Source organism: Fringilla coelebs (assembly GCF_963513975.1).
Source record: "Fringilla coelebs genome assembly, chromosome: 13".
NCBI lineage: Eukaryota > Metazoa > Chordata > Aves > Passeriformes > Fringillidae > Fringilla > Fringilla coelebs.
This window is the reverse complement of record NC_140039.1, coordinates 965,759-983,232: the sequence shown is the minus strand read 5'-3', so window position 1 is coordinate 983,232 and position 17,474 is coordinate 965,759. Positions and strand designations below refer to the sequence as shown.

Genomic DNA, 17,474 nt, shown 5'->3' with positions numbered 1-17,474 from the left:
GCAAGACAGACGCAGAGCAGGGTTCACTCTCTTAAGACCTTGATTAACTCTTTGCCGAGCTGCATTTTCCCTCTGCTGTGCCCAAACAGTAGTGAACACCATGCCAACATCTGAGATCAAGCAGACCAATCAGTGTCTGCAACAATCCCATTCCCTTCGCCCTGTGTGTTGGTGTGGAATGCCAAGCTCACTGCTCTCCGCCGCTCACAGTTTCACTGCAGACATCAGCTCTCGTTCCTCATGCCCACGTTGTGTAACTGTGCCTCTGCATGTGGACAGAGCGCTCCACGACCAGCTTGCACTGCATTGCCCCACGTGCATTCACAGCAGTTTTCACAGGAAGGAACACTAGGAACTCTCCTATGACTCATTCTCTTCCCCAATGGCACAGGCAATCAAGCAACAGCCTGTGCAAGAACAACTTGTGCACGGGAAGAAAAGGCCCTAATGGCAGACTGACCTGCAGCCCTGCTTTACAAGAGGCTTTGTTACAATTCCCTGGTTCCAAACAGCTCAAGTTATTCGTGCAGCAAGCTATGCAGGTAACAAGCCTGGCAACAAATGAGATAGGACAAGAGGTTGCGCTAAGGGAGGGTCAGGTTGAATATTAGGAGAAAATTCTTCACAGAAACTGTTGTTCAGCCCCAGCACAGGCTGCACAGCACAGTGATGGAGTCACCATCCCCAAAAAATGCATTGATTTGGCACTTTGGGACATGGACTAGTGGTATACATGGTGGTGGGTGGTGCTGGGGATGGTTGACCTTGATGGTATTAAGAGACCTTTTCCAACCCTATGATTCTGTTTGCCCATGCCAGTTAACAGAACAGGAGGGCAGCGCCCACAGGGCCCCCAGCAGCCTCATGGTCATGACTGATCCCAGCACAGGTTATCTCCCATCCCCAAAATACCCACACTGGTCTTGCTAAACAGATTTCACAGCAGGTAACCCCACTAATCCTTGCCTTCCTGCTCTGCCCCATGAGCCCTGCTCAGCCAGACCGCTGTCCCCAGCTGCTGCCCTACAGACACAGCCTGGTCCCAGGGAGATGCCCCAGCCCACCCTGCACACCAGGCAGAATGGGGGGATGCAGAGGCCACGCAGGGAGACACACCTGCAGCCATCTCTGTCCAAGTTTCATTTCTGATGATAAAAAAAGATATCTGAATACGTTCCTCAGAAGATAGCTTCAATTTCTCAGCAGCAGCTGAGAACTACTGTCCGTCACAGAAGAATCTGCTCGATTTTTTTCCCTAATTTCAACTTCAGACAGAAGATCTTTCATTAACAGCAGAGTATTACATGGCACAACCAAGTCTTATGGTGCACCTTGCATTCGTTATACTAAAAGCTTGATTTGACATGCAATAGTTTATTTAAATTGTTATGTAAAGTGAAGAAAAAATTTCCTCACTCACTTTAATTTGCAGTCTCTTGAGAAAGAAATTCAGGAATACTTCAACCTAAAAAATTATGCAAGGCAGATGGAGAGAATATAAACAATCTCCTCCAAAAAAATAGGTGTGCACTTAAATCCAGAACAAAAAACACCTCTTAAGTAACTCAGCAGAGCTTAACTTAACTTAAAATGGGACTTTGAAGAAATTAAAGGAAAAGGTCTGTTCTGAATAAATAAATATTTTCTGTGCCATTAGTAACTGAAATCCCTTACAATAGGGAAACCCATTGCAAAGAAACAATTATCTGGAAATAAACAGATGAAGCACGAGTTACCCCATAAAGTCCAGACAGCTTCTCGTTATTTATTAAAAACTTAGAGAATACAACTAAACCACATTTAAAGGAAGCCACCACAGGCCCATATAGGTTAGCTTAGAGGACATCCCATTAAACTGAGAGGAGGATATAACTAATAATTTTCTTATTGTGGCTTTTATATGTTGGCTGCTGTTCCAAGGACAGATTAAATACCACGGTTGCTTGGTTGGATATCAAATTAAAAGCTCTGTGATGACCCTTCATTCCCAATGAGACATTTTGAGTCAGTTTTTCTTTTTTAAAAAAATCTATTAACTACACAGTAGGTTCTCCAGAACATTATCCTGAATAAAAATAGTTTCAAATGACACAGAAGAAAATAGGATAGGAAACAAGTATGTCAACAGAGGTTTGGGCTATGATTCAATTGACAAACTTCCCAGATGTGCGCCCTGTGGTAAGCAAGGGGAATCCTTGGTCTTGCTATGACACACTTGGAGCCCTACAAGCACCAAACACCAAGAACATGCCCCACAATATAAAGACATTTCACGTGAAAATAAGATTTTGCAACTTAATAAACACACACAACGAATTTCTTCTAAAAATCATGCGGGCTCGGCCTGGAATAGGATTCAGTATTTCCAACTTTCCACTATGCAGGTGATAAAGGTAACAGACCAGTCCCAATCCACAGCTTCTGAAAGGAACCAGGAAATACAAGGCGAAAAATAAACGCCCTTACCTACTTCACATGAAAAGGAAAAAACTGAACTATGCCAGGGTAGTTTCTGTTTTAATTCCCGTTACCTTTCCTAGAGTGGGAGAAACTCAAGTGAGAGTCCTAGAGTTTTCTCCCCTGAAAACTGAGACAAGGCTGGTTGAAGAGATTTTGTTATCACACCCTTTTCCTACTAGACATTTCTATGGGACAAAAACACATTAATTCCCCCTCTAATAATATACATGTAAAAAACATGTTATTAAAAGAGCATTGCAGGCACTGGCCCCCAGCATCCACTCCCAACTCCTGGCTACCAACACACAACACAGGCCACATCAATCCTTCTCACTCTCCCTTAACTATAAATCCAGAAAAATTCTCCTGACCCTTTCCACTCTTTCAATTAGCCTGATTATAGAAATAATCTGTGAGATTTCTCTGCTGCAGTGTGAAGAACTAGAGCAGTGGGCAGCCTCCCCGGGTATTCAGTAGCAGCATCACACTATGCCGAGCCTTTCATCAGGAAAAAAGCTTGGTGAGACCTTTAGATGAGAAAGTTCTCAGAGACCACACAGTTTGTGTTAGCACACTCAAAACAAACAGAATATTATCTACTGCAAATAGCATTCTTTTACCAGAACATGTTTTTTTGTCTACAAGGCTAAAATTCAGGTAAAGTACTTTAAAATAATTTCTGTGATATCAGCTGGGATACCTTTATAATAGGGATACCCATTTGGTATCCCTATTTTAGTCTACAAGATTAAAAATACACTCAATATTCCAGCTCCTGTAGATTATGTTAGTCTACAAGATTAAAAATGTTCAAGTTGGAGCTCTAAGAGGTTCTAAGTAGCTGCAGTTAAATTCTAGATCTCTTAGAAGAGGATGCTCAGAGGGATTCAGCAAAGGGCTTTTTGTAGCAGGAGGCTGGATGAGTCTTGCCATCAGAGCCAGCTGATTTTCATGAAAGTCAATGGTTTCCATGTCACAAAAGTGATAATAAAACATCAAGATCTAGACATGGATTACCATTCCATACAAAAGCCCAGACATTTTCAAGATGGGAAAAAAACTTCTGAGTCATGAAGTGATTCACTTAAAAATATTTTAAAGCTTTGTTTTCAGAAGCTTTCAAAATCAGAACTGTCATGAAAAATTTATTGACTGCAATGAAACAAGAGTTTTAGCACAGCCTTCACTGGAGCTGCACTACCATTTTAAACCCCAAATTTCTTAACTTTCTAGCACCTTAGAGTATGAAAGTGAATGTTAGTAATGTCTCACACACAACACTCAAGGGAAGGCTGATTTCTCAGTTGCAGAGTAAAGACACTTCCAGATGTTTGTAAAAGCCTTAGGCAGAACTACCTAACCAGTTCACAGTCCACCTGAATGACTCCAGGCACTTGTAAAAGAACGCACCTGAGAACTAACAAGCTAAAGAAGATTTTAGTTTTTTTTTTTAATCATTCAACCTACCAGAAGCACATTACCTATTCCATGTACTGCAATTAATTTTCAAAGCCCATATGCTTCAAAACACCTTTTAACAAAGAATAATCCTCATTGCCATAATCTCATTTGCTAGTTTTTAAATTTAGGAGGCCACTGACAAATTTAGATTCTTGCATTTATGTCACCTGTCCAAACCCTTTATTATGGTAATTATTCCACACTGGTCTTTTAAAGTAATGCTCACATACTTCTTAGGGACAAGCCTTAAGCAAAACCCAAGAATACAAAGGGCAAACACTTGCCATGAATATGGAAGAAAACAGCAATTCAACAGTGAGACCAAAGCAACCTAAATCAAGTCAAATCACTCCACAGACATCTTTTTAGGGATTCCACCTCCACTTGCAGTACTGTTCCCAGATTTATCCCACATCAGCTCTTAAACAAGATGTAACACTAAAAAATGAAGCCAGAGAGCAGCTACAACGTTCCTTAAATCAACCAACTATATCTATTGTATAAAATTACAAGTATTTGCAAAGATGCTGATTTTGCACTGAGATTTCCCCTGTGGGGATTACAGCCCCAGTCCAGGCTCACACACTGCTGCATGCTCAACACAGCCACAGTGTGGCTTTTCCTGCCTCCCATCAACTAAAAACAATTGTGTGTTCACTTTGATCATGCCAGACTCTTAAGACCTGCCACCATTCCAGCACAACCACTGCAATTATTTTTAAAGTAGGTAAATTTACATGGGAATTTTGGGCAACCTAAGAGTAAAAGCTTCTGCTCTGAGACTACTACCACATTTCAAAATATGTCACATCCTTAAAGAATAGAGAAGACAGAATGCTTATTGAAACATGTATAAACCCTGCCTCAGGGGGGTTAAAACTTCAGTACAGGAGCACCTTAGAAACTGCATGCTTCTTCTTTAACTTTTGGTTTTTTTAAACTGAACACCTTAAAAACAGGTGAACAGGCTTTCATGACTAATTATTCATCTGACTTAGACCTCTAAGACCAATTAACATTCCAGCATATGTAAGATCTTCCAGTTAAACAAGTCCATCCTTTTTTTTCAGTCACACAATTAAGCACTTTGCTGTGTCACAGATTCTAGGTTAGTGAAGGATCCTCCAAGAAAAATACATACAAAACTACTGGGAGTTTGTAATCTCGCATCAACTTAACAAACCCATGAAGAGCAAGAATTCTTTTATGGGACAAATTATTCCCTGTGAGGGTGGGCAGGCCCTGGCACAGGGTGCCCAGAGCAGCTGTGGCTGCCCCTGGATCCCTGGCAGTGCCCAAGGCCAGGCTGGACACTGGGGCTGGAGCAGCCTGGGACAGTGGGAGGTGTCCCTGCCATGGCAGGGGGTGGCACTGGGTGGGATTTAAGGCTGCTTCTAAAACAAACCACTGTGTGATTGTAAGAGTAAAAAAAGTCACCCATTCTTGTTATTTCTAGTGGTTGTCAAAAACACAAGGTTTCAAAGGTTGATTTTCAGCCTTTGCTTCTTAAGGAAAATATGTTCCCCAATACATTTAGTGAGTAAATCATGGTAGCAACACATGCAAACAAAGCACTTCTTAATTTTTGGTAAACTTGATAGAGCACTATCAGAAATAACCAAACTTTTGAAGCAGGCACATGGGGAGTTCACATCCTATTAGGCACCAAGGACTCCACTGCCAGAGAATTTCATTAGTTACCCTGCTGTCAGAAATCCATTAGGAAATACACCCTATACATCTTTCAAGGCACAAAGGTCACAGTTCACAAAACATTACATTGCTATCTCTTTTTGCACTCAAAAATTAGCTTTGTGGAAATGTTTTAATGACTTCTTTCTCTAATAGAAATCATAAATTACAACTTCAATTCTAAAACTCAGAGATACTGCAAACAGGATAAAGCCTACAAAAATGCACAACATATAAGCTTTGTGGGAGCTTGTTTTTTAAAAAAATACTTCCAGCATGTGGACTGGACTTGCAGGAGCAGAACTGCAGCACCAAAGCATCAGCAAAGCAGACAGAAAGATAACAACTATCAGTCACTGCTAAGAATCAGAAACAATTATTGCACAAGACTTATAAACTGCCCTTGTATCATGTCTCACTAGGTGCCACCCTATTTTCCTTTGTTTCTCTGCAAATTCTGATTTCTCTCCCAGGTTCATCAGGATGTTCAGAGACACCAGATGCTGTCCCAGCTGTCACTCACTGATAGTCCCAAGGCTGCACAAAGCAGTGCCCAAGGAAACACCCTGCACAACTGGGAGGCTCTCAGGTGAAATAGCATCTGATCAGATTAATCATAGGAGAAAATTTCATGCAATTGTTAAGACGACCTTCTAAAGAAAAATAAGGAATGTGAAAAAAGGATAAGTGTATATACCCTGTGGCAGTGTAGAAGGTGTTAAGAGCAGGATTGTGTCCTTTTAACTTTTAGAGGGGTGGCAGAAGACAGAAAAGAGAAGGAATGAGAAGGAAAAAAGTCACTTAAACTGCTTATTAAAAGCCTACTGGAAAGCTTTTGTGATGTAGCATCCATTTTACTAATAAAGTCTTCCTAACAAGATAGTTGAGGGTGATGAGGCACTGACACAGGTTGCTCAGAGACGCAGTGGGTGCCCCATCCTTGGACATGCTCAAGGCCAGGTTGGATGGAGCTTGGACAACTTGGTGTAGTGCAAATTGTCCAAGCTCATGGCAGGGGACTGAAATGAGATGGTCTTTAAGTTCCTTTTTAACCCAAACCCTTCTGTGATTCTAAAAATGTCAAAGGCAGGCAGGCAGGGGTGTTGAAACAGCCTGTAACCAACCCCTAACCTGTAACAAAGCCAGACCAGCATCAGTCACACCTATCACACCCAAAGAATGTGAGGCTCAGTAGCAACACCCATTTAATTTTCAGGGCCCAAGTTTTTAAAGTGTGTATTTTTCGTGTGTCCTGCTTGGACAAAGCCAACTTCCCCAGGCACAGACCTTCCCATTCCAGGCACTCTCCATCAGCAGCTCCATGCTGAGAGATTCCCTCCCAACATGGCTACAACCCCAGCAGTGTTAGTTATAAAAGGGGTTGTTATTCAGCAACATCACAAATAAATGGAAGAAACAGTCTGCATAGTATTTGTGTGGCTAAAATCAAATCCCCAATCCCCTCCTTGTGGCAGTTAGTTTTGAATACCCAGGCTTCATTATACCAAGTGTCTCATTCCACACTGAAAAGCCTCAAAACACAGCCATGCAACAAATGTTCACTGAAGCCCACAGGTGCACAAGCCTGAGCTTATTATCTCCTTCCCTCAAACAAAAAACATGGTTTATATATACTAAAAAAGTATAACCACGCTTCAGTAAATGAAGCTGTATTTAGTGTTACTTAGAGAAAGAATTGCTCTTTCTAATATTTTGTAGCTTTACTAGTTAAAAACTTGTCATTGTAGATTCATCCAAGTGAACAAATACACATTTTAATCACACACTTTTTAATCACTAACTGTTTCTCATGGTCAGGGATGTCAGCCTGTCATCAAAGCCCTCCATGCTAGCAGCCCCTGTGGGGATGCTGCGTCCCTACTGCATGGCAGGAGAATGGGCTCTGGGAGACTACTCATGAGTGAGGACAGAAATTCAAGCTGTCAAGTCCTAAACATAAAAATTATCATTTATTCCAGCAAGTTAAAGTGACATTTCACTTCCCTCTCCTAACCAGTTATTGCTACAAGTTTCTTCTTTCTGTACTTTGAAAAGAAGGCCTAATCCTCTTGCTCAGAGAGGGATTCAGAGCTGTCTGTAGCCTACAGGAAGCCACAGCGTGCCTCCACAGCAGTATCTGGTATCACGTGGGAATCTATCCAGTTGGCTTAATTTAACATGAGACTGTAAAAATAAGGGATAAAATTGACCTGGGTCCAAATGAACTCTGCTGAAGGCACCTGGGGCTCTGACAGGCAGTCCTCAGCTCTGTGCCTTTCCTCAAGGTAAGGTGCCTGCAACAGCTCCAGCCTCCAGCACATGCCCCAAATGGCTTCAGCCTTGAAATGTGCCCCCCCCCAATGTGTGAGCACAGCTGGGACTCAGAAATTAACTCTTCAGCCACTCCTCAAACTGCACACCCATCACATGGAGACAGAGCTGAGTGATGGCACCTCTCTCCTCTGACACCTGGAAGAGGCACTGCCCACCTCCCCTCCCACAATGGCCAAACTCAGACTAAAGAACTTACACCAAGAGGGGAGATTTATTCCCAGCTCCCCTCACATGTACAAGGCTCATTGAAGCCTCTACCAAACCACCTTAAACTACCACCCTGGCAGCTAAGGAAAGAGTGAGGGGCACAGCTCCTGCAATTTCATGCTTTGAAAACAGAAGATTCTGCCATTCTTAGCAAAATAAGCGTTATAACTGAGATAAAAGCAAGTCCATTTCATTAGTGTCACACTTGCTTTATTATCTACAACTCTCCAAACACACACCGATAAAAAAGAGAAACAAAACAAGTTCAGATGCAAACAACCATGCCTGTTTTCCTTAATTAATCAGCAAAGCCTGGAACAAAACATGCCTATTTTGATAATATCTGGCTCTTGCAAAACTGATTCCAGTGTTTTAGCAGAGCACTGCACAGGCCAGCAGCAAAGAGCTACATCCCCTGGAAATGCTGTGATTCCCCCCACGTTCTGAAGCATTCTGTTTGAACAGCAGGATTGATTCTGCTCAGTCAAGCACCACAGCTGCACCAGCTCTGGCCAGCACAACGGGGCACCTGAAATGTTCCTCCAACTGAAGCAGTCCAGCTTCAGGAAAGGCAACATGAAAAAGCTGCTTATTGTACGAAAATCTGGAATAAACACCACAACTTTAATCCTTTGAACATGCGCTAGTGAGAGAAGGTAACATCCATTTGGGAAGCAGATAGGGGCAGGGCCTGGTCCAGATAGTATTTGTGTGGCTAAAATCAAATCCCGCTTCTGTAAAATCAATACTCGGTTCTCAATACATGAGGTGGCCAACTGTCATCTGTTCTTTTTAATAAAGCCTTATACTATAGAATATAGAGCAAATTTTATCATTCAGCTAAAGGAAAAAAAAACCCTTTCTCCATCTGTTTAGTCTGACTGGGTTTTAGGCAGTTTAAGCATGTGAGATGCACTGACACTGCCTTTGGACAAGCCCCGTTCATTCAGGAATACAAAACATAACATTGCCATGCTCAGTTCTGAACCACAGTTTAGAGGCTCGTGCTTTGCAAAAAAGTTAATGGAAAATACTTGACAGTTCTCCAAAACACCATAAATACATAAATAAACCAAAAAATCCCCAAACAAACAATAAGGCAGCCATCATCCATACAGGTTTACATTCAAATTCTCTGAATTTTGAGGAAACAAAAGGCCTTTAAAATAGAGAGAGATTAACTATATCAGGACTTCCAGAATCTGAAAAAGATATTCATTAATAGCTTTGGCAACTAGCTACTGTACAGCCTCTCCTCACACAAAAGCATTCCAAAACAGGACTGGTGTGTAACAAAACAAAATGCTCATCTCCTTTTAGGTTTTCTTTTTTTTTTTTTTTACAAAAAATATTAATCTAACCAATATCTAAAACTCAAATTAACTTTAGTAAGGTGGTGCTGAGATACATCACAGGATCAAATACCATTTAAGAACATTTAATTTTCCTTTAAGAAGGTCAAGAATGAAGATCAGATTGAATTCACATAACATGGCCAAGTTAGAATTCCCCGCAGTGTTACTTGGCCCTGCTTTCTCCCCTTGGTTTTCCTCAGAGTTCATGAATAAGTGGTTTATAGCCCTCTGCAGCAAACTGAAGAATAGATGGTATTAGGTCTACAGTCCCTCCTTCCTTGACAGTTTAAACAAGATAGACATTCCCAGAACATGGGCTTTCATTTTGCCCATTACTCCCACTGCACATTTAACCACTGTGTCACACAGCTGTATAGTGTACTAACCCTATACAGTAAAATCATTTTCCAGTGGGTATCATCTTTTTAAAAAGCATTTTGGGGATTATGATGAACTGAAAGCACAGGTAAGACCATTCAAGACCAAGATGGAGCATCTCCCATAAAATACAATTCAAGATGAGTACAGGTATATTACTTATATTTCTTTAAGGGATTGTGAGGAGACATCACCACCCCCCCACTATCTGAACACCACGTCAGAGTCACTCCAGAAAGTTTTCAGTGCACATTTTTTACCATCTGTTTTGAAACTCAGTCCAGGTTCACCAATTGTTACAAACAACCAGCTGGGAAATAAGATGCTTCCTAAGGCTTAGAGGCGTTCAGTGACATGTCTCACAACACAGGTGATGGCAGCAGGACTTGTGATCCACTCTGTGTCCCAAACCCCCAGTGTCTTTTACAGGACATGGGCATTTGCATGGGAAAAGAATCTCTCAGAAGCTACGTAGCAAGTCTGAATAGACAAAATTCCCAACAAGCACACTGTTTGGGATAAGCATAATGCCAGAATGAGATATGGACCTGATTCCTTTGGAGGATGATGAAATTTTAATCAGGGATAGAGGAAGTTGCTTATGGTTTGAAGATCAGTCCATTGCAGAGCAAGGGACAGTCACACATAAAAGGGGCTCTATTTTGTGGTTTATGTAGAAACTGGGTTTAGAAGAATGTACAAGTACTCTTGTACTGGTGCGGAGCCCAGGCAGAAGCAGCTGCAGCCAGGCAGTGCTGGAGAAGGCGGCTGTGACCCCTCCTGCAGGATGGCTGGCCTCTGCTTCCCAGGAGGCAGGAGGGCAGCATGATCAGGGAGCTGCTCCCTCCCTTCAGAGCTACACAGGAACAGCAAGGTACTGGACTGAAGGTTGCTTCCACTTGACTTATCAACACCACAAAGAAAATCCTCTGCTGCCCTTCTTGGCCAACCTCAGTTTCAGGCACATCAAAATCAACACTGGGATAGCATACCCACACTGTCCATAAGTGTCACTTGAGGGAAAAGATACATTTCCAAACATAACTTCATATATATATATATATACACATACACACACACACACTTAAACATGAAGCAAACCAGCTCTGCTTCCACATGACCCTTCTGCATATTCTCCAGCTGCTATCTGCAAGCCCCTCCTGTTGCAGGGACACGAAGTCGTCTCTTCCAGCAGGAGTGCCAAGTGTCACACATCTTGTGTGACACACCTTTGGCTGCCCTTGCCTGGCGCCTACGGTCTGCCCAGGCATCACGCATCAGCCCCTAGCTCATATTTACGTCTTCTGCCCAGCAAACCCAGTCCAGAGTTTAATGCACACACACAGGTAAGTGTCCTGCTGCTGGTCGTCAACAGCCACATCATGGCAAACCTAAAAACCAAACTTCTCCATTCTCACTGAGCCCACACACACCACTGCAGTGGGCTCCTGAGGCAGCAGTCCCCCTCTTCAGCAATGCTTTCACACCCAGCCCTTGCAGTCCTACCTTCCAGGAGACACTCTATCAAACCTCTGCAGCATCTCTAATCCTTTGGACTACCAAAATGCATTAACTCCAGTAGCCAGCATCTTACAGCGCATCATTACCATTGCCTCCAAACTCATAAACCTCTGTTACCCCCTAGCCACAAAACACCACCAGTGTAAACTTCACTCATGTCAGACAGCATATCAATTGCAAGGATCACCACAGCGACGGGTTTGCAACATCAACTTTTTCCACCCCCCATCAGCTATGGATATGAGATGACCAAAGGGACCAGAAATATCCTTTACACCCGGCTCTGATTTGAAGTAGTTTCTTATTATGGCAGCTGGACCCACACATTTAGCATGAAGAGTTTCACCAGAATTAAGGACACACAACCAACCTTGAGGCACAATGTGCTCAAAGCAAAAGAAAGGAGTCTTGTGTGATTCACAAGCAGAATGTGAAGCCTGACCCAGCTCTATTTCATTTACTGAATTTGAGAAGCAGTCTATTAATAGTTCACTACCATATCCCTGCCCTGCTTCTCCATGCCAGGGCAACAGCTCTGCTAACAAACACCAGTGATACAGGCACACATTTTCATACTGACACTGTAGAACACAGCTAATCCAATTGTTTCAATTTAAACAGAAATTGCATTCACAAGAATTAACTGGAAATAGACAAAATTGGTCTTGAAGTTCACTTAGTGTGAGCAGACAGCAATACCAGACTCAAGCTTTCAGGTACAGTCTCTGTCTCTTTTCTTCTCCCAGATTTTCTAAATTATTCTGTTCATTTACACTACAAAGTTTGTCTGGCCAATCAATTACCAGCATAGATAGTAACCTGCTACTGTTTTGACATCTGGATGAATGCTGCCAGCCGGCAAGGACACTAACAAAAGCCAAACTACCACACTACTTGAAATCCTGGAGTTACTACCCTTTTCAGGAAAAAAAAAACTGGAATTTTGAAACAGGGGCATAAGACTGTCATGATCACCAGGCACCTCACACCTTTCTGCAACAGCAGAATAAGACAGCCCAACCTTTCCCCATTCTCAACAGAAAAAATTAAAATTAAATACAATGGTCCAAGCAAGAACCATAAAGTAAAATGAGGCCTCTGCATTTCACAATACCAGGTCTGACTCTTTACAGAGTCCCTATATATTCCCAAAGGGAAACATGATGGGATTTTTGAAACTATTCACCTCACTAAACAGAGTATTTGGCTTGCAAGCAGGGGAGTGGCAAATTCATGACCCAACACTTTACTCAGGAATGCAACACTGTAATACTGTTATGCCAAAGCCTCACCACACAGCGATTGTACACCATCAATTAATATTAATTATAGCTTCTAAAAACCTTGGAACGCAAACCCTTTCAAAACTGCAAGGGCACACTAATCCTGCTCTAGCACTTCAGCTTCATGAAGGAACAATAGCCTTATTTTCTAGCTAGACTTCAACTACAGCTTTCACCTCTTCAAACAGGTCTAAAGCCCAGATCATTTGGTTACCGCTTGGGTCCCGCCCTAATCAGAGCTATGACTTCAGTTCTGAACCCTAAAGCCATCTTTTCAATGAAATAAAGCCACTGAACAAGAATGGCTCGTGAGGCCTTTGTACAGACAGACAAAGACACACAGGCAACAGCACAAGTCGGCCAAAAAACCGCTGAGCTAGGACAGAATCAATGCCTGCATGGAACCTCAGCGCCGTCCGCTTTAATTTCCCCGCTCCGAGCGGAACAAGCACAAGTGTATCTTCACAAAACAAAATACTACCGGTTGCAGCAATTTTTCCACAAAAAGGCTCTGGCCTGGGTTCTGATGGTGTGAGGCTGCAGAGGAAGGCATTTTGTCTACAACAGCATGGTGATATGATGGCTTCCACTCAGTCTCCTGCTACCTATAGGGAACTTCGAATTTGTGCAGAGAAACACCACAAATCAGGGTGGATCTAACTGACACAGCTCACAATAAAAAATTTAAAATAATAATAATAATAAAAAAATAAAGACAAAGCTCCCCAACAGCCATGAATAAAGTGATTTACTTGACAGCAGCCTCCGAATGTTTTCCCTAAAATTCCCCAGCTGAACCGAGAGTATTATACAAGTCAAAGAGAGGACACAGCCATTCACACCTTCTCCTATTGCCTCCTCCACGCAAATCCAGTCCAGAAGCACAGGCTTTAATCCTGTAGTCGTTAAAGGCTTTTGTCATTCAATGAGGCTTTCCCAATCCAGACTCAAGTATTGGCTTCCAAATTCACATACCATCTCACATTACCTTCGGCATCACTCAAAACTGCACACAGTCGAGTTTAAGGAGACCCAGCAGCCCCTGCCTCCAAGGGATTCACACCAATTTCTCTAAAGCAGCCAAACAATAGTTTTCTTTCCACAATTAGAAGCCTAAAGCAAATCCTGTATCAAATTGAAAATATCTAGCAGCAAGATCTAATTTGGGCCGAAGCACATATAGCGAAAACTACTGGGAATGTGAGCATTACACAGATGTCTTCACACGCAGTCGGCACAAGAATTCCTAAACAAGTGTAATTAAGAATATGAAGGCCATTCACCAGGTAAGAAAGCTTTCACGCTGCAGTTTTCCCTCCCCAGTCTCTTCCTTAGGTGTACATGATCCAGACTAGCACTTCCAAGCAGTGTTCACCAATACATTTGGCAGGCTTTGGTCGTTAAAGCTGCTTCATTACAGAAAATACGTGGAAAATCCATTTCTGCCAATCCCCCTGCTAGAGCACTCTGCGAAAACCTGGCATCATGCTGAATTCTGGGTCTGTGCTATGGCTCTGCAGTGATGGGGCTGGCCTGGGCCGCATGGACTGACAGGAGCGGCATCAGCCTCTTCCAAGCTGCCCTCCAGCAGCACCCCAGCCACCATCCCTCGTGCATTTCAGGCTGCTGAAGCAAAAGCCTTGCACACTCCGGATTCAGTTCCCAGCAAAGCCAGACAAAAGCCCAGGCCTCCCCCCAGGCTTTCCTCCAGCAGCTCTCTTTTAAATCCCCTTAACAATCCGCCAGACCCTCCCTTTCCCCACAAACCCACCAGGACCCCCGGGCTGGAGGAGAGAGGGGTTCAGCCCCTCACCACCAGCCCTCCATACCTTGCCTGACTGCTGTGTCTCCCATTCTGCATCCCCGTCTGATAAAAGCTGGGGAATGCAGGACTATGAAGACTGAGAAGTGTTCCCCATAATTCTTATTAAGAGAGCACTGCTGCAGTAAATTATGATTATGTTGTGTAATGAAATCATCAGAGAATAAAGATGTGGCTGTACATCCAGCCCCAGCTATCCCAGGCAGCCAGAAGTAATTTACAAACAGATTGGGCAACATTAAAACATAAACAAGCAAGGGCTCAGACCTACAATAACACGTTATTCCATATCCGTTTCAAATGCTCTTGTAGGCCATAAAGCTCAGCCATCCAATGGAAGTTTAAAGATCCCAAATTATAATGAAGAGTTAAAGCTCCTTTTACCTAAGTTACAGAGTAACTCAGGCTGAAAATAAAACAATATTAATTCTGTATTAGGTTTTTCTCTTCATTCCAATGGATGCCAATAACAGGCACTATAAGAAAAAAAAAAGCATGTGATTTTTACCTAAGTCTACAAAATCCACCAAGAACAGGGTAACGGCAAAGGACAGCATCTAAACAAACCTTCGTTCTCTTTAGATATTATTGGATTATACTACTTCATTCTGAAGATCTAGAACTTTAATGTAAAAATCCACCTTTTCAAAGGTATTTGGACAGATAAGTCTTTGACCTAACCAAAGCACTGCAAACGTTGTACCTAAAAAAGGGCAAGCACCGGGGAGCATTAGGAGGTTTGATTCACCAAGACAGTGACAATTTCATAGCAGGGGAGAGGGAAGTCGGGGGGGGAGCGGCTTCTCAGCCTTTATGAAGCCATAACACAAAAGGAAATTTCCCCCTGTAAACACACTCAAATCACTGACTGTCGATGTCATTTTAACCGAGAGCTGCTGCCCCGAGAAGGGGCTGGGGCCGGGCCGAGCATCCCCGCTCCGCCCTTTCCCACGCCGCGGGAGCCACGCGTGACCTTCGCTGCACCAGGCGGGTCCTGCGCGGCCCCCGCGGCGGCAGCGGCGCCGGGCCAAAGGGGTTAAGCGTGGGAGGAGTGTACATAAGGTGGTGGATCCGGAGCCAATGGGGATATTGCGCTATAGTTAGACACTGGATTCTAAGCGATGGTGACCATAAAGGCTGCTCAGGGCTGAGCTGCTCTGAATGACACCAGCACGGTGCCTTTAGTTGCCGGCTTATAAGGCAGAAAAAAAAAAGCACAGGAGCATCAGCTAGGCTTACCTGCAGTTCACACCATGCGACTTCCACCCACGTCTCCGTGTCCAGACCCTTGTAGACCGTTTTGAAGGATCCCCGCCCGAGTTCAATATCAAACTTTAGGAACCTGCCATCCGGCGAGGTGGCAACCGCTTTCATATCAGCCTCCTCCTCGGGCTCCTCTTTCTTAGCCTTGCCCTGGTCCTTGGCAGCATCCTGCGCCTCTCTTCGCTCCGCATCTTTGCCTGGCTCCTTCTGCTCCTCGGCGCCCGCGGTGCTGCCCGCGGCCGGCGTTGTCCGCGGCTCCCCGGAGGACTCGGCCTCCCGGCCCGCCGCCTCCGCCGCCCCCTGCCCCGCCTTCGCCCGCTCCGCGATTATCCTCCTGGTTTTGGGGAGCAGGATGATTCTCCGCTGGTGCTCCGCCTCGGGCAGGTCGAAGGCAGGCTCCTCCTGGTCCGAGTCCACCACGCTCCTCCGCAGGAAGCGCTGATGGACCAGCTTGGGGTCCCTGGAGCCGGGGCCACGGGGCGGCGGGGCGGGGGCCCCGGGGGCTGCCGGCGCTGCAGCAGCGTCCGTGTCTGCGGCCGCCCCGCTCCCCCCGCCGCCGGGCCCATCCATGTTCACGCCGGTCTCCGCGGCCGGGGGAGCGCCGGGCTCGGCAGCCGCTGGAACCCCGCCACGGCCGCCGCCTCTGCCGCCCCGCCGAGGTGCCGCTCTAGCATCACCCCCAATTTCCATCCGGGCCGAGGGCTCAGCGCCCGCCGCCGCCCCGGCCCGGGGGAGTCACCGCGAGCCGCGCCCGCGCCGCCACCTGCGCGGGGCAGAGCGCAGCCCTGAGGCGCCGCCACGGCCCGGCCCGGCCCCCGGGCACCTCCCCCGGCCCCGGGGCTCCGACGAGCCGGGCCCCCGGGCCGGGCCGCGGCCGCTCTGACCGGGCTCCCCCCTGTCCCCGGTGCCCGGCAGGGGCGCGGCCGACAGCGCCAGACGACCAGTGCAGCCCCTCACCTGCGGCGGGCCCGCGCACAAAGGCGCGGCGGGGCCGTTACTTACGTGCGGAGCCGGGGGCTGCCGCGCTCAGCGCCATGCGCGGAGGAAGGCGGGCGGCGGAGGAGGGGCGGCTCCGCCGAGCGTGCGCCTGCCCGGGTGCGCGGCGGGGCCGGGGGAGCCGTTGCCGGTGCGGGGCTCCGCGGCTCGGCTCGGCTCGGCCCGCCCCTGCGCCGCAGCCCGCCCCCGCCGCAGCGCCGGCCCTGCCGCGCCTCCCGCTCCGCGCCCGGCGGCTCCGCGCCCCTGCCCGCGGGCACCCTGCGGCAGCCCCGCCGCACCCCCGTCCGCCGCCGCTTTTTTTTGTCAATGGCAGCGCTCCCGGGCAGCGCCCGTTTAGGGCACCGGCGCTCGGCGGCCGCCAATGAGGCTGCAAGGGTGGGCGGCCGCCCCTCGACCTCGGCGCCCGTTTCCCCCGCCCCGCCCGGCCCCGCCGCAGACAATGGGAGGGTTGCCTCGCCCCGCGTCCGGCAACTTCCGCCCCTTGGCAGGTGCCCCCACGGGCCCGAGAGCATCCCCAGAGAGCGTCCTCCCATGGCATCCTCCCGGCAGGCATACCCCGAGTGTATCACCTCCCAAGCATCCCGCCGAGAGCATCCACCGAGAGCCTGCCCTCTACAGCATCCCTCCCAGAGCGTCCCCCGAGTGCATCGCTCCCAGACATCTCCCCCCGAGCATCTCCCCGAGGGCTCAGCACCCGCGCCG

At 46.3% G+C, this 17,474-nt stretch overlaps 1 protein-coding gene across 11 annotated transcripts in view; it reads right to left on the bottom strand.

Moving 5' to 3' along the window:
- WNK2 (WNK lysine deficient protein kinase 2) overlaps positions 1-16,927 on the bottom strand; it is a 96,643-nt gene extending 79,716 nt beyond the window's left edge. For 4 of the 11 annotated variants that reach the window (XM_084214582.1, XM_084214581.1, XM_084214586.1 and 1 more), the window contains exon 1: positions 15,753-16,745. In XM_084214582.1, the coding sequence (XP_084070708.1) occupies positions 15,753-16,466 (714 nt within the window). In that variant the 5' untranslated portion in view covers positions 16,467-16,745. Of the gene's footprint in view, positions 1-15,752; positions 16,748-16,778 lie in introns of those variants that run through there. The other 7 variants (XM_084214590.1, XM_084214588.1, XM_084214591.1 and 4 more) reach the window with 5 other exon arrangements.
- Between the last annotated feature and the right edge of the window lie 547 nt (positions 16,928-17,474).